The following is a 25,606-nucleotide window of genomic DNA, read 5'->3' as shown; positions in this document are numbered from 1 at the left end:
CCTCGCAGTGTAGACACCCAGCTTATTGGCATTGTGGAAAACAGTGTCATGTGACAGGTCATTACTTTGGCCTTCGGCTTACAGTATTTATCTGTCAGTGTGTATATATGTGCGTGTGTGTGTATATATTATGTATATGTTGTATTGAAATAGGCCCTGCAGCCCAAAGGGAAATTGTTTATTTATTTTCCTCTTTCTGCAAAATAAGTGAAATGCTACTAGTTTTGAGAAAAGTGGTCTGTTCACACTCCCATTCCTGTTTTTTGGTTTTTTTTTAATCTGTTACTTTCATCAGTTCATCTGTGATAGTGGATGGAGTCATAATCAGTCTGTGTTGCAATTCCAAGACCAAGTCCGTAGCATTGCAGCTGGCTGGTGGCCAAATACTTAAGTACTTTTGGGGTGAGTATCAGAATGTTAGGAAAGCATGTTTATGACTTACATAAATGTTTAATTCTTGAGAATGTGTACTTGTGAGTTTCTTGTCAGTGCTACATTGATGGTTAGGTCTTTTAGCTGTCCTGGAAAACCCTAAGCTGTAGAGTGGAATTGGTAAGTGTATTCTGTAATGGACCAGAGTGTTCTAATGAGTTTCCAAAATATATTTGGAAAGTGACCCAAATTGTATGTTAAGTGTTTTAGCAAATGTTGATGTGACAGTTTTACAGTGAGCACACCAGCTTTTTGTAAACTTCATCTGCCCATCCTGCAGAGTCACCCTCTCTGGCTGTTGAACCATGGAAGAACCCCAGTGGATTTCCTGTTCGGTTTCCTTATCCATGCACACAGACGGAATTGGCCATGATTGGAGGAGAGGTAAGTGAACAGAAAACTTTACTGCTGGCATTAGGTAAAGAATATGGACTTTGGAGGTAGACCTGGGTCTCCACTTCATCTCAGGGCAAGAGTGAGAAATTTCTGAGCTTCAGCTTCTTCATCCATGAATGGGATTAAGAGACTGTCCAGCATTTATGTAGTAGTTCGTTGATTCCTTTCCTTGGAGGTATAAATTAAAAGATAGAAAAACGCAGTTGGCAGACTTTTACCCTCCATTGTACAGATCATCAGAGTTAGTTTTATTTAAATACCATCTGGGGACAGCAGAAATGTAATCTTAAAAATAGTGTTCAGGAGTTTGCCATTCATCAAATACTGGAATGTCTGTAATTGTGGTGGGTGGTAGGATTCAGTGGTTACAGAACAAAATAGCCGACTAATCCCTGCTCTTCTGGAATTTGTAATCTATCAGTATAGATGTGATGATCCCCTCTGATGGGAGAATGAATGAAATGAACAGAATGTGGTGGAAGAGTGTTGAGGTGTTTGGTGGCTAATGAGAGGATGGTAGCTATGAGGATGGGTGTCCGTATTCAGTCTTGACATGGACTTAGATATGAAAGCACAGGGCAATAGTAGAACTATGTTATAGAAAAATTAGGTTTAACTAGTTTGGTTAGAATTGTTTGTAATTTCAGTTTTGTTTCTTTGCAGGAATGTGTCCTTGGTCTGAGCGACAGGTGTCGCTTTTTTATCAATGACACTGAGGTAACTAGGCTTGGTTTGGTGCAGGATCCTTTTCAGTATTGACTCCAAGTAATAAAGCTAACATTCCCCTTTGCCTTGTTGTAGATTGCTTCAAATATCACATCGTTTGCAGTATATGGTGAATTTTTGTTGTTGACAACCCATTCCCATACCTGCCAGTGTTTCTGCTTGAAAGACACTTCATTTAACAGTAAGTGTTCAGTGTATAGAGTAGAAAATAGTCCCTCTTTTATTATCTTTTGTCCTTTGAAATCTTGATGATTTTTAAAGTTCACCACCTACTTTGGCTTTTGTCATAGAGTCCTAGACTATCAGAAAACTTTTACAGGCGCCTGGGTGGCTCAGTTAAGTGTCTGCCTTCAGCTCATGTCCCAGTCCCAGGGTCCTGGGATGAAGCCCTGCATTGGACTCCCTGCTCAGTGGGGAGTCTGCTTCTCCCTCTCCTGCTCCCCCAGCGTGTTCTCTCTCCCTCTTTCCCTCTCTCTCTGTCAAATAAATAAAATCTTTTTAAAAAGAAAAAAAATAGAGAAGAAAACCTTTAGAGTTCATGTACTTAGCCCCTAATTTCAACACAATATCTCAGTTCAATATTCTACACGAGTCAGCAAAGACTTCCAGAGAAGGAGGTCCTTCCTGGAGAACATTGTGAAATTAAACTTTTTCAGGATTATGTAACTAATCCAGTATATTACCTTGGGTTACCATGCAGATACAAACTGGCTCTAACTTCTTTGCAATCTTCCTTTGCTCACTGTGACCACCCTCCATAGTAGATCTGAAAGACTCCATCTTGTGGAGTCTGTGTCCATTTTTCCTTCAATTCCTCATGTCTCCTCCCCCCACCGTGTGTGTGTGTGTGTGTGTGTGTGTGTGTGTGTGTGTGTGTATGTATGTATTGTCCCTATTCCAGAAAACTCCACTTAATTGCCTTTGCTTCCAACTTGGAAACTAGCAATCTTTTACTGATGTGATTATAGTATACTGATAGTGCTAAGAAATAGAGAAACTGCATCCTGCCTGTGTTTTCTGAATCAGTTGAGAAGCTATGTGTGTGATTATGCATGAGGGCTCTGTGAGAAAGGGCAAGTTCCAGGGACAAGATTGTTTGTCAGAAAGGCTACTGGTCTTAAGGTTGAGTGGGAGAGGAAAGGGGTGTGGTTGTTAATTGCTTTCTTCTACTTTATTTTTATGGGTTTTGTTTTCTTTTTTTTTTTAAGATTCTATTTATTTGAGAGAGAGTGCACAAGTGGAGGGGAGGGGCAGAGGGAGAGGGAGAAGCAGACTCCCTGCTGAGCAGGGAGCCCGATGCAGGGCTCCATCCCAGGACCCTGGGATCATGACCTGAGCTGAAAGTAGACACTTCACCGACTGAGCCACCCAGGCACCCCTGCTTTCTTCTGTTTTGAGTCCTATGTTCAGTTTCAGCTGCAGTTAATGGAAAGTGGCTTGTCATGACAGTGATTCTTATGGCTTAGCCCGTGGTGTCTTTAGCATTACATGCAGGTCTGAGCAGCAGCCATCTGTCTAAAGGGGAGTCTCTGCGGAAGGTGGAGAGGGGTTCACGTATTGTCACTGTTGTGCCCCAGGACACAAAGCTTATATTACAGGTAAGCTGATTCTCTAAGCTGTGTTTCTGATTGTTGTTGGGCTGTCATTATGAAACAATTCTTGCAGATTTTATTTTAGACCCTCTTACCATTTGTAACAATTTATTATAAGCCATTTCTTGCGAGGTTCTCCGTTAGCTTCATACAAAGGAGTGTTCATACAGGCTGTGCCCAGCAAGGCTGGAAGGGAAGCTTCTCAGGGAAGTCAAAATAAATACTGAGCACAACTAGATTCTGCTGGAAGCGTGCTTGTTTTACAGGATCATGATTAATTCTGTATGAAGAGTTGAGTTAGGTGAAGTTGTGTATCCTGGGTATTTAAATTTTTTCTATTCAATTAAAAACATTATTCTGATTTATTTAAGATGCCAAGGGGAAACTTAGAAGTTGTTCATCATCGAGCTCTGGTTTTAGCTCAGATTCGGAAGTGGCTGGACAAGTAAGAACCATATATATGACTAGTTTGCTTGTTCTTATGACTTATATGTGAAGATAGTAAGTATGCTATTAAAGTTTTTAAAACTTGAAAGTATGGAAAACCTGTATTAACACATGCCTTCAATCAGATTCTCAGAGGCTTTTTTTCCTCCTGCACTTTGATTTGTGTGTTTTATAGTCTGGTAAATATTCCTAGTAGAAAGAATCATGAAACACATCATACAAGAGAGGGTTTCCTAGCCTGGGGGGATCCATATGGGCTTTAGATGCTCTGTGAACCCAGGGAAATTGCACCAAACTTTGTCTGTGTGTATTTATTTGGGCAGAAGGCCTAAGGCTTTTGGCAGATAAACAGAGGAGCCTGTGACCCAAAAATGCCTGAGCCACTGTTGTGAAGGAGATGATCCATTGTCAGTTTATTTTGGGGAAACTTTGTATTAGAAAGATCTTCATTAGCATTTTGTTAAAAGAGAAAGTGGACCTAAGTTCTATAATGATTTTCTGTTGTGTGTATATGGAGATACAGTCCTCAGACTGCCTGGTGACTAAGTCCCGCCTTTTACAAAGGCAAGCGAATCTGGTGCCTGATTTTTCATTCTGTGAGTTGGGAGTAGAAATACAGTAGTAGTTGTTTGGCATTTGGACTATAATCTGATTACAACTGGTTTGTATCATAATAATGGTGTTCGATCCAGAGAGTTTAGTTTTTGTAAAATGACCTTTCTGTCTATTCTCTCTGCCTCTTCATAGACTGATGTTTAAAGAAGCATTTGAATGCATGAGAAAACTGAGAATTAATCTCAATCTGATTCATGACCATAACCCTAAGGTAACTTTCTAAATCTGATATTAACTCTGGCTTACCCAAGACCTGATCTGATGTGATTGGAACTAAAATTTTTTGTCCTTTTTTTTTTTTTTGGGTAGGTGTTTCTTGAAAATGTGGACACCTTCATAAGACAGATAGATTCTGTAAATCATATTAATTTGTTTTTCACAGAATTGAAGTAAGTATTTTGAATAATTCACGAGTATCATATCCATAATTTATCTAGTTTAGGAAATCAAGCAGATAAATAGCTAGAGGAGAAAAATTAACTTTGTGTTTGGTTTTTTTTTTTATTACTATAACTCTCAGATGCCACCTGTAACAGATTTTTGCTCTTTTCCCTTCTTTTTAAAAACAGCCTATTTAAAACTGAGACTTGAAAGCATGTCATTTAGAATTATAATTGACTCTTTTTAGGTGTACATATAAGACTATTTGTCTTATGAAACTGAAATCAAATGGTATGTTTTTCTGCAATGACTTTTTTTAACCTAAGAAAAAATTGTAAACATATAAGAAAAGTTGTCCTGTAAGCATCCTGTACCACCATCTAGACTCTCTAGTTCATATTTTCCTGTATTTGCTGTGTCATGATGTACGATCTGTCCATCCATCATTCATCTTTTTTTTAGGCAAATTTTAAGTTAATTGTAGCCTTCAGTCCACTTTATGGCTCAGTATTTCACTTCGTAGAACACTGACTAGAGTGCATTCTCTGTGGGTCAGATTCATGTGTGGTGAAATGCAGAAATGCACTATTTACTGTTCTCACGAGTGTGTACTTCCATGTAACCCAAACCTCTATCGAGGTAGAGAGCATTTCCTTCACCTCAGAAAGTTCTTCCAAACCTCGTGTCAGTCACTCCTGTCCCCTCCCCCTAGGCAACCACTGTTGTGAGTTTTTCACCGTAGATCGGTTTGCCTGTTGAAGAACTTTAAGTGGAAGCATATAGTACTTACTCTTCTGTGTTCGGTAGGCTGCTCTCACTCAGCATGTTACCTTGAGATTAGCCATGTTTTTGCTGGTAGTACTAGTTCTTTCGTGTTTACCCCTCAGTAGTGTGCGCTAGTGCAGATCTGCTACAGTTTGTTTCTTTGTTCCCCCGGAGTTGGACACCTGTTCGGGGCTAATGTGAATAAAACACCTGTAACATCACTGTATGAATCTTGTGTGGAAATGCTTTCATTTCTCAGTTTGTTTCTTCATTGTTCACCTTATGTGAATACGATGAAACTGTTTTCCAAAAGCCATTTTTATTCCCTCCTCAACCTGCCTGGGGACACGTCCGTCATTTGGTAGCTGGACACATGTTCAGTTAGTGACCTCTTAATAACTTGCCCTTAGGGAAGAGGATGTTACAAAGACCATGTATCCTCCGCCAGTTACCGGCGCTGTCCAGCCGTCCAAAGATCCTGCTGGGAAAAAAGTAGACCTTGTGTGTGATGCTCTGAGAGCAGCCATGGAGAGCATAAATCCCCACAAGTATGTGCACTGTCATTAGTTGGCATCTTCTGAGTCACGGAGCGTTCTGTTGTCCTTACTCAGCTTGTTCATTCTCCTCATCCTGGGGTTCTTCACTCACCACCGCAGGTACTGCCTGTCCATCCTCACCTCTCACGTGAAGAAAACAACCCCAGAGCTGGAGATTGTGCTGCAGAAGGTACACGAGCTTCAAGGTAGAGACCCATTCGCAGACAGTGTGTCACCAGCCTTCCGGCTTCTGGGGAGCCCACTGACCACGCTCAGTGCCCCATCACGCAGTTAGTCTGGGGCTTTGGGGTTGCCATTTTCAGACCTGTGTCTGTTTTTTTTGAGCGCTGCCCTACAAAACATGGACAGAAGAAGTCCTGTGGCATCCAGTTCTGTCAAGAATATTAGTAACTTTATCTTTGGGTTATGTGCTAGAAACGTGGGTTTTTTCCCCCAAATGGCTTTGTTGTGTCTTGTTTCCTTACACACTGACAGGCAGTGCTCCACCTGCTCCTGGTGCTGTGAGTGCCGAAGAGGCCCTGAAGTATCTGCTGCTTCTGGTAGATGTTAATGAGTTATATGATCATTCTCTTGGGACCTATGACTTTGACTTGGTCCTCATGGTAGCTGAGAAGTCACAGAAGGTAGGTGCACTTACTACTTTAACGTCCTTCCGGTTCTTGCTTCTGTGGTCGTGGCAGTATGAATCCCTGGCCCTGGCAGCGCTGGGGCTTGTCTGACATGAACACAGCGAGTACATGCCTGGGGGCAGAGCTGGGGCTCTCCGGGGCACCTACTTCTAAGCCCCATTCTCTGTCATAGTTCAAGGCTGGTCAAAGTATTTTGAATGCCAGGTGGAACAAGTGAAATAAAGTTATTCGGTTATTTTGCCAAGATTATGGTCATGTGTGTGAACGAACTCTCCTCTTGTAAAGGAAATTCAGCAAATGATTCATATTCCCATCCAGTTCCTTGTTACGTGGCTGGAAAATGGGAACACGGAGAATAGGAAGGTTTGGGGCCTCTTGTCCCACTTTAGCGTGCTACATTTGAAAAGTTTGGGTGCCCCTGGTCTGGTCTGGTTTCTGCAACCTCAATTTCATCCTGTCATCTTTCTCCTTGCTCTTGCCAGAGTGATCTTTCTACAAACGAAATTTTGATCCTTCATTCTTTTACTTAAAATCCTTCATGGGCTCTCCCTTGCCCCTAGGATAAAGTTCAGAAGCCATCGTATTGCTTAACCCCCTGCGCCTAGCATCTGGTCTATGTGTATCTGTCTGTGCTCATCTCTTGATGTTGTTCCTTTTTCTCAGCCTGTAGAGGAGAGGCGGTGCTGTTGTCCCCCCAGCTGCCACACACCTCTGCAGATAGTGTTACTTCTGCCTCCCATGGGCCGGTGGACTTCACCACTCTCCCCCGCTCCATTCGCCAGGCTAATTCTCACTCGTCTCAGGCAGAGGATGCCAAGGTAGCATCTTGCCAATGCTCCATTCTTGCCTCCCTGCCCCCCACGCAGGGACTGGATGAGGCGGGCCACGTATGTGCGGCCATTGGACCCAGTGCGTACCCCTGCATGTCATATATTCTAGCTCCTGTACTAGGTGTAGGTTTCCTGAGGGTAAGGCTTGGTTGTATTTTTTGTACGTAGCGAATTCTTACTAAATGTTTGTTGATTGAACACTTTGGCCTCTAGTTCTCTGTATTACATGCCTGAGTATTTATTTTTTCTTTTGGGTTTTTTTTTTTTCTGGATTGTTTTTATGTGTATTTATCCTGTCTGCTCAGCATTAAGAACAGGGAGCATCTGTTCTTTAGAAAAAAAAAATAACTTTCAGAGCATGGCACAGAGCTGCAGACAATCAGTGCTAATAAAATCTTGGTTGGCAGGGCCTTAGAGTTTTGCCTTTAACTCAGTACAATTTTACTTTTGTTTTAAAACTTGCAAGAGGTGGGGTGCCGGGGGTGGCTCAGTCAGTTAAGTATCCGACTCTTGATTCCGGCTCAAGTCATGATCTCAGTGTCCTGGGATCGAGCCCTAAGTCGGGCTTCACGCTCAGCACAGTCTGCTTGGGATTTTCTCTCTTCCTCCCTCCCACCTGCACGTACATGCACGTGAACGCACGCTCTCTCTCTCTTTCTCTCTCTCTAAAGAAATAAATAAAATTTTGAAAAAAACTTGCAGAGGGAGGACATGCAATGTCATGCAAACAGATTTAAGCGCAATGCCTTGCACTTCTGGAGAAACTTGGATGCATTTGTTGAATATCTTTTAGATTGACCTTGTTTTCCTTATTAGCCTCTGAAATAAGTGGCTCTTGTGAGATTGCATAAGAGATCATCATCATTGTTCTCAATGAAAACAACGTCTATACATGAAAGCATTTTTGCCAAAACTTATTATGTGTTGTTTCATTTTATGTATTTATACAATAATTAATATACTAATATAGTACATATTTTTAAAATTATGTAGCTTTGGGTTTATTGATTGTTATAATTGTTATTTGTATTGTTATAAATAAATGTAATCATAAGCAGTAAAGATTTGTTGGTGTGTGGTTTTTTTGTTTTGTTTTGTTTTTTTTAGGATCCCAAAGAGTATCTTCCATTTCTTAACACACTTAAAAAAATGGAAATTAATTATCAGCGGTTCACCATAGACAAATACCTGAAACGTTATGAAAAAGCCATTGGGCACCTCAGCAAATGTGGTAAGTGTGAGGATTAGTATGTTTATTTCTGCTTCAGGTCTTCTTTGGAGCTAGGCAGGGTATAAATTAAAGTGTTAATTTAGACATAGACTGATTTCAGTTTCTACTCCTGATAATTTTAACAGTTACTTATGTGTACCTTCTTTTATCGTATGATCTGAAAAGCTGAAGACAAAGCAAAGACTTTTGATGAACTGGAGGAGCTCCCGAATTAAAAAAAATAGAGCAGATCCTTTTTGGGTTAAGGATGATCACCTAAATTCATTTCAGTATCTCAGAATAAAAATTGTTTGATGATGCACTCTTCTCCGTGGTATTTGCAAACACCCGAGGGAAACGTAGCTTGTCTGGAGTCAGTGGCCGTGCACACTGGCAGTTTCCAGAAGGACACAGGTGTAAGTGGTACCGATGGACTAGGATGAGCACAGTGCCTGTTGTTCCACCTCATCCCGTCCCCGTCCCCTGCTAGAGTTTATGGCTTCAGCAGGTGTGGTTCTTTCCAGAGAGCTAAGATGGGGATAAGAAGTTACCTGGGTGTTACTAAGCTGCTTTGGAGGACCTCATTGAGCTGGGCTGCGTGTGTGTGCTTGATAAGCTCCCGCGTGATTCTAATGAGGGAGGTTGAGCAAACACAGGATTGGAGGGTGATTTATCAGGGGTAGTGTATACAGCGTCCTTTTACATAGAACTCTGATCCCAACCGGTGCTTCTCATTCCTCACATCTGCCCAGGTGCTTTGCTAAAGTTAGGATTCCTGGATTCTGATACCCCTGAATCTGCAGGTCTTACAAAGGTCCCTTGTTGATTTCGTGTAGGGACTGCTGGTATAAATGAAATCCATTATGCTTCCAAAGTCTTAAACTTGTGTGTGTGTGAATCTTATTCCTCAGGACCTGAATACTTCCCAGAATGCTTAAACTTAGTAAAAGATAAAAACTTATATAAGGAAGCTCTGAAGTTATATCCGTCAGACTCGCAGCAGTACAAGGTGAGTGGTGTGCGAAGTGAGGCTCTTCTGACTTTGTGCGTCAGCTGGCGAGGGGTAAGGATCCTGAGCCCATAATGCCATTCTTGGCCTCAAGGTTTATCTTCAGATGAATTCATGTCGTCCTGAACTCTTATCTGGAGAATGGCCCTGACCTTCTCCTCTTCTGAAGAAAGTGCCCGGGCTGGAAGGCTAGGAGCTGTCCCCCATTCCTCATCATGAATACCACGGCAGCTTCTACCTGGGGTTCCCTGCTTCCGTCCCACCCCTTGCTCCAGCCCAGCCTTGCTGTCGCATGACTGACTATACTGAAGTGTGTAGATATTTCTCATGGAGTTTGGAAGAAAGGGATACAGTTTGTTTGTTTAAACAGGCATCTGTTTAGTTTTTCTTATATGCCAAATACTTTGCTAAATGTATTTTATGATTCTCATGACAACCTGATTGGGTAAACAGATGAGGAAACAACTTGCCTCAGGAGCTGGAGTGTGAAGCCGCCGACCTGGGATGTGGACCCCAGGCTGTCTGACCCTGGAGCCTGTGCCGGAACTACTACTCAACCCCGCCACCCTCCCCGCCCTCGGCAGTTCATCTGTGTCTCTGCTCTGGCTCCCGTCTGCTTCCTTAGCATTGGCTGCCTCTTCCAGACCTCTCTCTGCCCCTATCTTGAGCCCCACTTGTCTTTCAACTCTCAGGTCTCCTCTGCCAGAAAGCTGTTCCTGGGTGAGGTGCCACACCGAGCCCCCAGATTTGTTTTCCCCACCGGCCGTGGGCTGCTTAAAGGCAGGGGCTTCGTCTTGTATTCCTCTCTGTGTCCCTGCCTGACGTTGAGCCTGGGGATAGAGAATTTGGCCAATGGCTGCCTCTTTGCTCTCGTTTTCACTGTCTCTTCCTCTCTCCCGTGCTCGCTCTCCTCCAGTCACACCAGCCTTCTTGTTATTCCGTCCTTTGTATTCCGTACACATTTCTGCCGGATGGCCATGGTGCTTTCTCTAGCTCTCGGCCTGGATTACTCTCCCATAACTCTTCACATGGCTGCTTCCCCTCAGCCCTCTGAAATAGCACTCCCATGGCTCTTTGTCCCTTTATCACTATGTCATAGGCCATATTGTGTTTATAAGTCACCACAAGAGCAGGATCTAGGTGGTGGTTCTTGTTATTGTTTGGGTTATTGCTGTTTGTTTTTATTATGCATTGCTGTGTGATTTTCACTGCCCTGAATAGTACTTAGTAATTATTTGTTGTGTGAATACATGGCACATCTTCAATAAGGTTTTTGAATGGAAGAATGATTGAATTCACTGATTAACCACGGGGTATTTCTAAGTCATTCAGGAGAGTTTCAAATGTAGTGATGAGACAGCCTACACTGGAGGTTAAGAAATGACTGTCGTCTTTCCTCACCAAGCCTGTGTCCTTCTGCGACAGGATATCAGCATTGCTTATGGGGAACACCTGACACGGGAACGCCTCTATGAGCCGGCAGGGCTTGTGTTTGCCCGCTGTGGTGCCCACGAGAAAGCTCTCGATGCCTTTCTGACTAGTGGCAGCTGGCAACAAGCTCTCTGCATGGCGGCCCGGCTTAACTTGACTCAAGACCAGCTGGCTGGCCTCGGCAGAACTCTGGCAGGTAAACGTGGTTGTTCAGGTTCTCTAAAAGGAGAACTCTCCCAAAGGTTTTTTTGTTTCTTCCTTTCTTTGGCAATTTTGCAAGTAAATTTAAGACAGCATACCTTGCGATAGTCTCATATTCACTAATAAAAATTAATTAGATAATTTAGAATGGTTTCTTAAGTAAAGGTTAAACTGCTATAGCGAGTCCCCAAACACAGTGGCATGATAAAGAAAGCTTCTGGCTCTCATGTAAGGACTGAGAAGTCCTCCTGTTGTGTGGCTCTGTCATCTCAGGCAGATGGTTGTAGCTGGATTTTATCCATACCCATATTCCAGGCCTTAGGAAGAGGAAAAAGCTAGAGCCTTAGGAGAACACTTGAAGTTGGAAATGACCTTGAAGTTACACTATTACTTGTGTTTCATCTCATTTGCCAAAACTTACATCATAGTGCAGAGCAGCTGTGTGGCCCTGTGCCCTGTCAGAAGGTAAACGTGAGTTTTGGAGTGGGGCCATTCAGGTATAGACAGTAGATCATTGGGAAACATAATAGCATTTATGAGAAATGAGGTGAAAGAAAAGGCCAAACATATAAGCATTCTGAAAGCAAAGGCAGTTTAGCTGTGTCAGGGTCTAGGGATTGTCTGAACCAAAGGTGGGCCTATGTCAGAGTCTGATTCCTTTGAGGGAGGAGAGCTAAAGGACTGCGTGGAAGAAGAGGTGAATAGGCGCTCTGCCCTCTCAGCTCGTTTGGTATATTCTCCCCTTGCTCTTTTAAGAGTTTTAAAAATATTATCGTTTCAAAAAAAAAATGCAGTCCTGAAAAAATTCCAAATTAAATCGTGTTAAATATACGTACATGTCCTCCTTAGCTATTTGCATTCTTCCTTTTTCTTTGGGTCATAAAAATGTTTTGACGTTATCACTTTTCTTTTTCTGGCATTTTCTGGTTATTAGGTCTGTAGGCTCTTCTATAAGGCCTTTTCATTTCCATGGTGAACTCTTTAGTTTTTGAGAATTCCCTGTATTAGGGCTTTTAGTTATTCATTCCAGTGCCATTATTACTTCTGCTTTAGAAGCTTATTTTGTGGTAGTTTATACCTTCCAGATCTGTTCTTAGGCCCTATTATCTTCTCTTACATTCTTTTTTTTTTTTTTTTAAAGATTTTATTTATTTATTCGACAGAGATAGAGACAGCCAGCGAGAGAGGGAACACAAGCAGGGGGAGTAGGAGAGGAAGAAGCAGGCTCATAGCGGAGAAGCCTGATGTGGGGCTCGATTCCATAACGCCGGGATCACGCCCTGAGCCGAAGGCAGACGCTTAACTGCTGTGCCACCCAGGCGCCCCTTCTCTTACATTCTTTATAACTCTTACCTCGCTGTTTGTTATGCCGAATGGTATATACATCCAGTTCTCCCCGACGTTTAGCAAAAAACAGTAGGGAAGGTGGTCAGAGATTGTTGAGAAACGTTAGAAGGTAGAGTCACTTCATGTGCACTTTAACTTCGGTAGTTTATACAAGAAAAGAAAGATAGCTGTTGAAATTGTGGAGGTCATTCTTCCGGTTTTTATCAGGGAGAATATGCGCTGGAGTTAGCAGGAGATGGGAGACACGAGTCTGCCAGCTCCATAGTCGACTTCAGGCTCCGTGTGCCTCTCGAAGCATGATTATCTGCCTGTGCTGAGTGATTCGAGGATCTAAAGACACTGCATGACCCCTAAGCCAACGACCTTCATCTTAGTGCTCAATCAAACAACAGGAGGCTCTTCCTGTTTGAGGAAGAAGTGGATGAGCCGGAGATGCTAGGTCGGTTTCCCATACGTGTACCTTTGTAAGCTTTTCTTCATGGCTAATTTTGGCTCTCCATGGTTTTCACATTCCATGCTAAATTTAGATTGTAACTGCCATTTAAGATAGGACGCTGTGGTATTCCTGCCTATTTCCTGACAGATATTCACAAGTATATAGTTTGATACATAATAAAGATATGTTAGTGAAGTATTTCAGCAGAGGAATCTGTGGAGCCTTGTTATGCCCAATGTTTCACAAACTTACTTGACCCGAGAATGGTTTTTTGGTATTGCTTTTTATTATCCTCAGAACAGTCTTAGGGAACACTTTGGAAAATGCTGTTTTAAAGCAGTTCTATTTCAATGTACACGGTAGAGCACAATCTCCAATTTGTAGGGGACTGTTTTTACTTAAAAAGTACCTCCAGGGGTGCCTGGGTGGTGTAGTCGGTTGGGTGTCCGACTCTTGGTTTGGGCTTATGTTGTGGCCTCAGGGTTGTGAGATAGAGCCCCGTGTCAGGCTCCGTGCTCAGTGTGGAGTTGGCTCGAGATTCTCTCCCTCTCCTTCTGCCCCTCCCACTTGTGTGCACACATGCGTGCTCGCTTTCTCTCTCTCTCTCAAATAAATAAATACATCTTTAAAAAAAAAGTACCTCCAAAAACCATTTCAACGTGAGGTAATCCTGTTCTTAGCAAGCCAGTTATGGTCAAATGTTTATTATCTTTGCAGGAAAGCTGGTTGAGCAGAGGAAGCACAGTGATGCGGCCACAGTCTTGGAACAATATGCCCAGGTAACCTCATTTCCTCCATTCAGCCACCCAGTCAACAAGCAGGGCCTTCCCAGTTGTACCTCACTGATCTGTGAAAATTAAAGGAACTTGGGGGTAATTAGGAAGTGCAGAGACAGTATTTGCTCTGCAGATCTTCCCTCTTGCTGACCTGACTTAGACATCTAAATTTAACTTTTTTTTTTTTTTAAGATTTTATTTATTTATTTGACAGAGATAGAGACAGCCAGCGAGAGAGGGAACACAAGCAGGGGGAGTGGGAGAGGAAGAGCAGGCTCCCAGCAGAGGAGCCTGATGTGGGGCTCGATCCCAGAACGCCGGGATCACGCCCTGAGCCGAAGGCAGGCGCTTAACCGCTGTGCCACCCAGGCGCCCCAATTTAACTTATTTCTAAATAATTAGTTTTCTAAACAATAAGTTCTATAAGGTAGAATACCACTCTACCACGATAGGCACTAGTAGTTTGACCTTGGTAGAAAGTACTAAATTAAAACTCAAGGGAGTTGTACTTTTTATGTTACCTTGCCAAGTAGAAACAGTGAGAAAGGACCATTCTAAAACAAAGGGATTGGATTTCAGATACTTTTTTGGCTTTTACAGCCATTGTCTCTGTTGGAAGTGTCTTTTATCTCAGGCAGCTTGATGGGTTCCAATTTTCCAGCAGATTATAAAGATGAGTACCTTTACTGGCTTTTGATAGAATTATAGAATTTATTATGAAAATAATAAAACTATGCACTGACATGGAGTGCCTGGGTGACTGAGTCAGTTGGGTGTCCAGCTCCTGATTCTGGCTCAGGTCATCATCTCAGGGTCGTGAGATTGAGCCCTGTGTCAGTCTCATGCTCAGTGGGGAGTCTGCTTGAGATTCTCGCCCTCTACCCCTTCCCCACTCGCTCGCCCTTTAAAATAAATAAACCTTAAAAAAAAAAAAAACCCAACAAACTATGTATTGACACTGGCCATGAACTAATAGGACATAGGTACACAGTTGACACCAGGGGTCAGTGCCTTCTAGAGTTTTAGCCTTTGATTAGAAAGTATTTTTTACAATTGTTACTAGTAGGCACATTTGTATAACATAATCGTTGCTTTTAAAATACCTGAATATCTTTCATGTAATAAGTATGAGTGAAAGAAGATCACTAAAATTTGACAGATCCTAGCAAGAAATTATGTTGGGTGATTGAGCTGAAAACATCAATGAATAAAATATGCATAATAACAAGTCTAGAGTGGAAAGATATACCATCTAAGATGGTTAATTACATGGATAAGATGCCACCATCCTTTTTTTTGTCTAAATGAAGATTAATACATATATATATTTAATTTGCATTTTTAATTGGGTATACTTTCCATATAATAAAATATACCAATTTTAAATGAACAGTTGGATGAGTTTTGACAAATCCTACTACAAGCATGCTAATAGAACATTTGTAACACCCCAAAAAGTTCCCTGCTTCCCCTTTTTAGTGAGTCTTCTCCCTCTACTCTCAGCTCTTACCAGCCACTGATGCGCTTTTTGTCATTACAGTTTTGCTTTTTCTAGAATTTTATATAAATGGAACCATCTGGTATGTGGTTTTTTAGTCTGGCTTCTTTCACTCACATAATGCTTTTGTTTTCTAACATTTCTTTTTGATTCTTTCTTAGAATTTCCATTTCTCTGTTTGCATTACCCGTCTGTTCCTGCATGTTGTCTGCTGTTTCCATTAGAGCCTTGAGCCTATAATCATACCTCTTTTTTTCTTTTTCTAATATTTCAGGTGGAATTATAGAATTATACTCAATAATTCACATGCAGTGGCATATTAGTTTCAGGTGTAATCATACTTATTTTAAATTCCTGGGCTTGTAATTTCAATATCCCTGCCACATCTCAGTCTTGTTCTGATGCTCGCCCTGGCTCTTCGAACAGTTTTTGTCCTTTGTGTAATTTTTGGTTGGAGCCTGCCCGTTATGTACTGGGTGTGAGGAATTTGGTAAAGACGCCTTTAGTGATGTGGTGGTAAGGTGTGGGGAGAGGAGAAGTGTTCTACAGTCCTATGATTAAGGCTCAGTCTTTTAGTGAGCCTGTGTCCCTGGACCTGGAACTTCACCAGTGCGTCTCAGATTTTTCACTCCTTAGGTAGGACAGGAGGGCCAGGGGGAGCTGGAGTTGGGTATTTCTCTTCCGTCATGTTAGTTAGGCCCTGGTCAAACCAACTTCAGTTAGGCTTTGGCAGAATTGTTTCTCTTGACATCAGGCCTTGTTAAGAGCAGCATGCTCTGGGCGCTTTCAAAATGACAACTTTTCCCTTCTTGCCAGAAGCAGATTTTCATCTGATGCTGTGAGAACCTGGTAGGGCTCACAGCGGTAAAAACTTGCAAAAGTGTAGGAGCCTTCCTAAGTCTGGACGTCCATAGAGTTTTCAACTCTAACGTTGTCCACAGGGGTGCTTCAGCCACTAGCTACTTACAGTTCAGATTTTCCTACCCCTGTACTGGTTCTGGTGGAGATCTCTACTTGTGGGTCACTGCTCTGTTCTGGTAAGTTGTAACTCTCTGCGTCTGCCTGTCTGTCTCTCCAGTTTGGGGGGGGCAGTAGTTTGCCCTATGACCTCAGTTCTCCAGTGGGTCAAAGGAGAGTTCTTCAGTTTGCTCAGCTTTCTACTTGTTACAATGGAGGGATGTCTTCCAAGTTCCTTGTGTGTTGGACTGGAAACTGGAAGTCATATGCTTTTGAGATTCATCCATAGTATATTGTGTATCTCATTTATTTTGCTCAGTGGCATTTTGTTTTATGAATAGGGCACAATTGTGGATCCATCCACAAGTTGATGTACATTTGGGTTGTTTTCAGTTTAGGGTTAGAATAAAGTGACTATAAACTGGTACAGGTCTTTGTGAGGACAGATGTTTGCATTTCACTTGGGTAAATACCTGTGAGTGGGAGTGCTGGTCACGTGGTAAGTGGTGCATAATTTAATAAGGAGGGGCAGAGCTTCTCTGCAGTGGCTCTGTCGTTTTGTGCTGCCACCAGTGAGGTAGGAGTACTCCGTTGACCCTGTACTCATGTACACTGGGTGAATTGAGTATCTATGGATACATAACAAATTACCTCAAAACTTAGCTTCAAATGACAAACACCTATTTGTTTCTATGGGTCAAGAATCTGGGCAGGGCTTAGTTAGGGCATCTGGCTCCGGGTCGTTGACAGGACTGCAGTTAAGGCGTTGGCCAGAGCTGGGGTCATCTTAAGACTTGACTAGTATTTTTTTTTTCACTTCCCAATTTTTTGTTGCTAGTAAATAGAAATATAGTTTTGTTTTGTTTGTATGTTGGCCTTATATCCTACAGCCTTGCTGTGAACTCATTTATTAGTTCTAGGAGCGTTGGAGGTAAATTCTCTAGGATTTTCTATATTAATGAGCATGGCTTCTCTGACTAAAGACTGTTTTATATCTTTTCAATTCATATGCCTTTATATTTTTTCCTAGCCTTACTGTATTAGCTAGAACTTCCAGTATAGTATTGAATAGAAATGGTAGGGGTTGGTGGACATCCTTGCCTTTTTCCTGATATTAGGGTGGAAATTCAGTCTTTCAACATTAAGTGTGAGGTTTGCTTTTTTTTTTTTTTTTTAGATTTTTTAAAATTTGTTTTAGAGAGAGAGAGTGAGAGAGAGAGCATGAGCAGCGGGGAGAGGAAGAAGCGGGCTCCCTGCTAATAAGCAGGGAGCCCGATGTGGGACTCTATCCCAGGACCCTGGGACCATGACCTAAGCTGAAGGCAGATATGTAGGCACTGAGGTGCCCCATGCTATTGTTTTTTAATAGATGCGAGAACCTGGTAGGGCTATTGGAGTTGGCAAACTATAGTCTATGGGCTAAATCTAGCTGGCCACCTGTTTTTATAAATAAAGTTTTATTGGAACTTAGCCACACCTATTTGTTTACATATTTTTCTGTGGCTGTTTTTGTAGCTATAACCTTAGAGTTGAGGAGTTGTGACGGAGATGGTCTGGCCACAAAGCCTAAAATATTTGCTATCTAGCCATTTACAGAAAAAAATTGCCAATCCTTGCTCTCTCGGGTTGTGGAAATTCCCTTCTATTCTTGGTTCTGAGTTTTTATCATGAAGAGGTATTGAATTTTGTCAAGTGCATTTTCAGCTAAGGTATTATGTTTTAGACCAGGGCTAGGATGAATTACATTGATTTTTGAATGTTAAACCAATCTTGCATTCCTTAGGTTAAACCCATCTTGGTCATAATGTATTATCCTTTTTCATTATTGGTGGATTCAGTTTGCTAAAATTTTCTTGAGGATTTTTGTATTTGTCCATGAGCGATATTGGTTTATAGTTTTCTTGTTACATCCATAATATATCAAGAAATTTTACAACTTAGCAACAAAAAGACAGAACAACCCATTTTTAAAATGGCCAAAAGACTTGAAATAGCTGTTTCTCTAAAGAAAATGTACAAATGGCCTACAAGCACATGAAAAGTTGTTTAGCTTCATTGTTCATTAAGGAAATGCAAATCAAAACCACAGTACCCACTAGAATAGCTTTAATCAAAAAAATGAAAAATTGGCAAGGATGTAGAGAAATAGGAACCCTTGTACATTGCTGCTGGGAATATAAAATGGCACAGCCCCTATGGGAAACAGTTTGATGGTTCCTTAAAAAGTTCAACATATGGGGCACCTGGGTGGCTCAGTTAAGCATCTGACTTCAACTGGGGTCATGATCCCAGCGTCCTGGGATCAGGCCCTGCTTCGGGCTCCCCTGCATCGGGGAGTGCTTTCTCCCTCTTCTTCTCCCTCTGCCTTTCTCCCTGCTTGTGCTCTGTCTCAAATGAATAAGCAAAATCTTTAAAAAAAAAAAAAAAAATCAACATAAACATATGACAGTCATATGTCTACTCAGGAGAAATGGAAACATGTCCACAAAGAAACCTGTATGCAGATGTTTATAACAGCATTATTTATAACCAAAAGGAAGAAACAACCCAGATGTCCATCAATGAGAGATGAATGGATAAATCATGAGGTACACACACACACACACACACACGTACACACACACACATATTTGTACACACACAGAAGAATATTAATCAGTCATAAAAAGGAATTTAAAACCAATGGATGCTTCAATTTGAATAAATCTTGAAAACATTATGGTAAGTGAAAGAAGCCAGACACAAAATGTCACCTATTTTATGGTTTCTGTTGTATGATATGTCCTGAGTAGTCAAACCCAGAGAAGGGGCACATCAGAGGTCACCAGGGGAGGAAGGGACTGAGAAATGGGAGTGTTTTTATTAGGTGATTTTAAAAAGGTTGGTGGTTACACAACACTGTGAACGCAGTAAATGCCACAAATTGTACACTTCAGAGTGCTTGTATGTCATGTGATTGTCACCTTGGTAAAACAACTCTCCCCTCCCACCTTTCTTACACTGCTGGTCACACAGCACATACCCTGCTATGTCCCTTTGTGGACCTGTGGTATGGGCCTGTTGGTGGTGAATATGCATTGGGGTCTGGGAAGAAAATGCTTTTACTTAATATTTTTAATTAAAAATAATTTAAAGTACTATGTATGTATTGTAGATTATTTAGAATGCTGAAAGTAATTAGGAAAACAAAGCATGTCATTCCTACCACTCAAGAGTTTGCTAGTCTTCCCTATTTCTGATTCTTCCTACAGTGCTTTCTCTGCACACACACACACACGCACACACACGCACACAGAGGCATTTTTAACCAAAACGAAATTACACTATGCTGTTTTTAAATTTGCTTTATTTGTTTATGGTCTTCATCTTTCCATGTTAATACATTTTAATTTATCTAATAATTCAAATTCAAATTCCCTCTGGTTCCAAACTTGTTTACAGTAGGTTGATCCAAGATAGGTTCCAATCTAGGGTCATGTATTGCATTTGTATCTTATGTCTCTTAAATGCGTTTTAATCTAATGCATTCCCATCCCCCCTTTTTATCACCATGACTACTGGAGGAAACCCAGCTAGTTGTTTTATGTATTTCACCTTTTTCCTTTTAAAGATTTATTTATTTATTTGAGAGAGCGGGGGAGAGAGAGAAAGAGAGAGTAGCAGGGAGATATAGAGGGAGAGGGAGAGAAAGAGAGAATCTAAGCAGACTCTTTGCTCAGCTCAGAGCCTGATGTGGGGCTTGATCTCACAACCCTGAGATCATTACCTGAGCTGAAACCAAAAGTCAGACGCTTAACCAACTGAGCCACCCAGGCACCCCACAAAACACGTTTTAAAGCTGTGAGATACAGGGGCATCTGGATGGCACAGTTGGTTAAGTGTCCGACTCTTTGTTTCAGCTCTCTGCCCCCCCCTTAAAAAAAATAAAATGTGTTTTGTTTCACTTACTTACAGTTTCACAAACTTCTAGTTATAAAATAAGTCACGGAGATGAAAAGTACAGCTTGGGAAGTATAGTCAGTAATACTGGAATCATGTGTGCTGACAGATGGGGCTGTACTCACGGTGGGGAGCACTGAGTAATGTACAGAGCTGTCAGATCACTGTGTTGGACGCCTGAAACTGATAATAACATTGCGTGCCAACTGCACTTCAGTAGTGGATAGATAAACATGAAATGTACCTATAAAAATGCTTTGTTGTATATGTTTTATAAGTATAGTAAGTAATTACATACTGCAGTACATGTCCAAAAATTTTTACTGGTAAGGCTACAAGCATCAAAAATGTTTGAGGACTTAGGATATGCAGGTGTTTATTACACTCACCTTTCAGTTTCCTGTAGGTTTGAAGTGTTTCAAAATAAAAGTTGGAGGAAAAAAAAAACATTAAGGAGCAAAAAGAAAGGTTTAGAAACCTCTAAACCTGCCAAGTCGAACTGGGTGGAGTAGCTGGGGCAGTGGGCATTTCTGTCAGACCTTTCTGGTGGTTTCGATGCTCGGGGATGTAGGGAGGTGGTGCCCTGTGTTTTATGGTTATTTCCAGAATTTACATCTCCCCCTACGTTGTCTTTTGCATCACTGTTTACTGAGCAGGGACTTGAGGCCAGACGTGATTCTAGGAACCGGGACATCAGGGATAGGCCGGAGGGCAGAGAGGCCGCTCTGTCGGCAGCGTTGCAGTTTGCCATGGTGGCACTCTTGCTCCATTCACCTGTTATCTTCCTTGATGTTTCCTTGTCAGGATTATGAAGAAGCTGTGGTCTTACTGTTAGAAGGAGCCGCCTGGGAAGAAGCTCTGAGACTGGTAGGAAAACTTCTAAAATCCTCCCTGTGTTAGGTGCTTAGAGCGAGAGTGCAGGGGAGACAGGGTCAGCTGGAATCCCTTGTCTTCTGAGGCTAGCAAAATTAAGTCAAAATAGTTTAGATTGCTGGTCTAAGGAGAAGCAGTATTTTTAAAACCACTTAAAAATTTTATTCTTGATGTTTGGAATTAGTCAATTCTTTAAATGTGAAGTATTACTGGTTTTTACCGAAATGAGTTGAATGTTCTCCAGCTACCTTGTAGAGGCCTGCTCCTCTTGAAAATAACCTGGTGACCTCTGAAATCCTTCCAAGTGTCTTAACTCTAAAATGACTTGCAGTTTTCTTGCCTAAAATTACTGTCTTTTTCCTTTTAGGTATACAAATATAACAGACCAGATATAATAGAAACCAACGTAAAGCCTTCCATTTTAGAAGGTAAGGGTTATATCTCGGAATTCTACATTTGGAAGTGTAGAGGTGGGGAAGCGAGAGAGAAGAAGAATACTCCCTGTTATTATGTCCTTTAATCATGTGTTACATAGAGTTGATCAGAGTTCTCCACTGGGTGTAATACTTAATTCTGACCAGGATTTTTAAATATGCTAAACTGCTAAATGGTAGTCTGTAAGACATATGAATGTTAAAAACACGTGATAAGATATACGGTTAAGAATCTTCATATTTGTAGGGGCGCCTGGGTGGCTCAGTCAGTTAAGTGTCTGCCTTCAGCTCGGGTCATGATCTCAGGGTCCTGGGATCCAGCCCCACATCGGTCTCCCTGCTCAGCGGGGAGTCTGCTTCTTCCTCTGCCTGCTGCTCCCCCTGCTTGTGTGCTCGCTCTCTCTCTCTCTCTGTGTCAAATAAGTAAATAAAATCTTTTTTAAAAAAAGAATCTTTATATTTGGGTGTAGTTGGTAAACTTGAGTATGAACTAGATATTAGATAATATCGTATTTTGTCAGTGGCCAATTTCTTGTATTTAATAGTTGTATTGTGCTTATGTTAGATAATGTCCTTATTCTTTTTTTTTAAAGATTTATTTATTTATTAGAGAGTGGGGTAAGGGGCAGAGGGAGAGAATTTTAAGCAGACTCCGTGCCGAGTGTGGAGCCCAACACGGAGCTTGATCCCATGACCCAATGAGATCATAATAATGTCCTTATTCTTAGGAGAGAGGTTCTGAAGTATTTAAGAGGGAAAGATCACACCTGCAGCCTACTCTCAAAAGGTCCCACAAAAATAATAGTTGTGTGTGTGTGTATGGGGAGAAACAGAAAGCAGAATGTTTACAGTTAGTAAATCCAAGTGGAGTGTGTATTTGTATGTTGAACCAGGTGAGTTTGACCAGTTCTGGAACACTTGGGTGGAAAAGAAGGACATCTGTTTGGCTTACAGAAATTTCCAGCAGTGGGGGTTGGTTTTAAGCTCTTTTCAGCACAGTCCGCCCTGTGAGTAGGATCTGGCCTTTCTGATGTGTACATATACTCACACGTGTACCCTGCCTGCGTCCCCCTCCGCCCTCCTCATTAACACCACGGGAGGATTCTTTTCATATCATTCACGTAGGTACCCTTACCTGGTTACTGAAAGCTCCCTCCTGACCCTCCAGCCGTCCATCTAGCTGTCTCTTGCTTGGATTTTCTCCTCTAATGAGCACCTAGGAAAGTGCTGACTGTTCATCTGCGTAGACTTAATATCTGTGTTTCAGAAGCATCTCAGTGACTGTCCTGTTTCTGTTAACAGCTTCCTTGTATACTCCTTTTCTTTGCTAGTCCGCTCTTCGGTACCTAGTCTTTGTTAGGTGATTTTATTAATTTAGTGCTAGAGAGTATTCTAAGATGATGTTGATGAACTCTGAAATCTGAATTTCATTGAGTAGTTCATTCTCCTAATAAAACAATGCAGGTTAATTCTCATTAAGGAAAAAGTCTTGCTTGGAAAACCTAGTAACCTGTTTCTTTTTATTAAATTCTTACTCCCTCACTGCCTTTCTCGAGTTTTTTCTCTTGACTTAAACATCTTGCTCAGATTATTTTCCATCTGCACCGCCAGCCCAGAAGAATTACATGGCCCTTCTGGACTCTCAGACAGCCACATTCAGTCGCCATAAAGATCGTTTATTGGTGGTTCGAGAGCTCCAGGAGCAGGCACAGCAGGTGAATCTGGGTGAGTGTCGGCATGAAGACATGGACGCTTGGGCATGGTGGGGACACGTCACACTTCGTCTGAGCTGCTTATTTTGCCTCCTTCACTGTGATTACCCTGCTGGGGGATGTCTAAGGCTTCTGAAACCCCGTAGGGGCTATGTACGTCTGTGTTGGTGCGTGGTGGGGAGGGCTGGGAGCAGGACCAAGCATGACTGGGAAGAGCTCTGCTACACATTCCGTCCACCCCCACCAAGCAGAGCAGAATGAGCCTCCTTGCCTCCAAAGGTTCCTTTGCTTTCAGAAAGGAAAGAAAAGAAAAAACAAGCTTGGTACTGGTGTGCTGGTGTGTGGTAGTGATAACTGTATTTAATATTACCTCGTTTCACTTTGAGATCTACTTTATAATAATTTTCATCCATCCTCAGATATGCCTTGGTTTACTATAGTCCACTTACCCCACTGAAGGTAAACCTACATCAGCAGGGAGTTTTCATCCTGTATCTGGTTCTTTTCTAGATGATGAGGTGCCCCAAGGTCAAGAGTCCGACCTCTTCTCTGAAACTAGCAGTGTCATGAGTGGCAGTGACATGAGCGGCAAATATTCCCAGAGCAACTCCAGGATATCAGCGTATGTATCATGTTTATTCAGCACGTGGACCAGGCCTTGGGGAGATGGAGAAAGTGCAAGTAAGGAGGTCAGGTTCTCATCAGGACAGTGCAGGGGGGCGAGGACAGTTCTCAAGGTCAGGATTTGGTGTACAAGGGCTTTCCCCACACAGCTCAGAAACTAGACTTGGTGTGCAGATGTCTTTCTGCTGCAGCTTTGTGGACTGTGTGTTTGTCTGTGCCCACGAGGCCCTTACTCTGGTACTCAGTTTTTATAACATCTGATTTTACTCGTTTAACAAATATTAGGTGACCGGATTGTGTGGGTGCTGAAAAAAAATAAAAGATTATAAAGAAAAAAGATATCAGGCATCTTCAGTTCAAAGTCAAGATTAGAAGAGGTTACTAATATAAAATAAGTCACCGTGCTTACTCAGTGTAGCATTTGGTCAGAATACCCAAATGCTAGTTGTAGTGGATGTTACCAAAAACTTTTAAGGAGATGTGGTTTATAAGAGCTTATAGTCATCCTTGGGAAACATAAAACAGTGCAAGATTGTGTATTTAAACTGAATCATGATGGGGCACCTGGGTGGCCTAGTTGGTTAAGCGTCTGCCTTCGGCTCGGGTCATGATCCCAGAGTCCTGGGGTTGAGCCCCGCGTTGGGCTCCCTGCTCAGCGGGGAGCCTGCTTCTCCCTCTGCCTCTGCCTGCCGTTCCCCCTGCTCGTATGTGTGTGTGCGTGCTCGCTCTCTCTGACAAATAAATAAATGAAATCTTAAAAAAAAATAAAAATAGATAAATAAAACTAAATCATGCTTTAGGAATTTGAGGTTATATGGTGGGATCAGAAACTGTAAGAGAGGCAGCTAGAAACTGGGCTTTTCGGAGTCAGGGTGGGAGAGTCCCAGACAAGACAGGGGGCATAATTAAAGACCTCTGAGCAGGAAACATATAGGATTCATATATATTTTATTATATCCAAATTTCAGTGTGCTATGTCTATGTCTCCTTATTTAATAAGTTTTACTCTAAATTTGTTTTTCATTACAAAATTCAAGTTGGTTGTTCTGTTGTTCCAGCTGTCATTATCAAATATAACCTCACTTTACTCTGTATTTTAATTAAAATTTCAAGGCCAGATACTACTTTTTAGGGGTTTCCTTATTATTTCCTGCCTGTCAGACTTGCCTTTCCCAAATTTATTTTAGCTATCATTCCCAACACCTCATTATCATTTTCTCCCAAATACACATACCATCTGTAGACTCTCTGGGTTCCCAGAAAGTTGGTGGCCAACAGGTACATTCATTTGAATCTGTTCAGTGCAGAAAGAACCCCTTTTATAACATCTTTCCAATTTCTTCTAACAGGCGATCATCTAAGAATCGCCGCAAAGCAGAGCGGAAGAAGCATAGCCTCAAAGAAGGGAGTCCGCTGGAGGATCTGGCGCTTCTAGAGGCACTCAGTGAAGTTGTACAGAGCACTGAAAAATTGAAAGGTATATTCTCAATACTGATGATTCTTGCCACAAAAAAAGGTAAATGGATAGCACAGACAGAGTTTAGCAGATAGTTAAGATACACAGTTTTCCCAACTTGAGGAAGGACAGAAACTTTCAGCAGGAAGGCAGGAAGTGTCATTTCAGGGCATGTTCCTGAATCACCCTCAGCTGGGAACCTGGAAGCCTTCTTCCATTGGCCCCCGCCTAGCCCCACTGGGACACATTGGTACTGAAGCCGGGGAAAAGGACTGTGAAGACAGCTTCCTGCTTGGACCCCATCATATTCCTTTTTTTTTTTTTTTTTTTTTT

At 41.9% G+C, this 25,606-nt stretch overlaps 1 protein-coding gene across 1 annotated transcript in view; it reads left to right on the top strand.

Annotated features, from left to right (window-relative positions):
• Positions 1-25,606, top strand: part of ELP1 (elongator acetyltransferase complex subunit 1) — a 57,307-nt gene that overhangs the window by 22,039 nt on the left and 9,662 nt on the right. Inside the window, exons 15-34 of the mRNA XM_008707928.2 lie at positions 296-402; positions 713-816; positions 1,492-1,545; positions 1,630-1,735; positions 3,037-3,152; positions 3,518-3,591; positions 4,341-4,419; positions 4,518-4,597; positions 5,765-5,902; positions 6,011-6,096; positions 6,386-6,534; positions 8,478-8,601; positions 9,492-9,589; positions 11,015-11,216; positions 13,722-13,783; positions 20,979-21,041; positions 21,415-21,475; positions 23,093-23,206; positions 23,704-23,815; positions 25,167-25,294. Coding sequence (XP_008706150.1) covers positions 296-402; positions 713-816; positions 1,492-1,545; positions 1,630-1,735; positions 3,037-3,152; positions 3,518-3,591; positions 4,341-4,419; positions 4,518-4,597; positions 5,765-5,902; positions 6,011-6,096; positions 6,386-6,534; positions 8,478-8,601; positions 9,492-9,589; positions 11,015-11,216; positions 13,722-13,783; positions 20,979-21,041; positions 21,415-21,475; positions 23,093-23,206; positions 23,704-23,815; positions 25,167-25,294 — 2,057 coding nt within the window. The remainder of the gene's footprint in view (positions 1-295; positions 403-712; positions 817-1,491; positions 1,546-1,629; positions 1,736-3,036; positions 3,153-3,517; positions 3,592-4,340; positions 4,420-4,517; positions 4,598-5,764; positions 5,903-6,010; positions 6,097-6,385; positions 6,535-8,477; positions 8,602-9,491; positions 9,590-11,014; positions 11,217-13,721; positions 13,784-20,978; positions 21,042-21,414; positions 21,476-23,092; positions 23,207-23,703; positions 23,816-25,166; positions 25,295-25,606) is intronic.

The sequence above is a fragment of the Ursus maritimus genome, unplaced genomic scaffold, assembly GCF_017311325.1.
Source record: "Ursus maritimus isolate PB19 unplaced genomic scaffold, ASM1731132v1 scaffold_17, whole genome shotgun sequence".
Classification (NCBI taxonomy): domain Eukaryota; kingdom Metazoa; phylum Chordata; class Mammalia; order Carnivora; family Ursidae; genus Ursus; species Ursus maritimus.
Note: the sequence above shows the minus strand (reverse complement) of the source record. Positions and strands in the feature narration are given on the sequence as shown.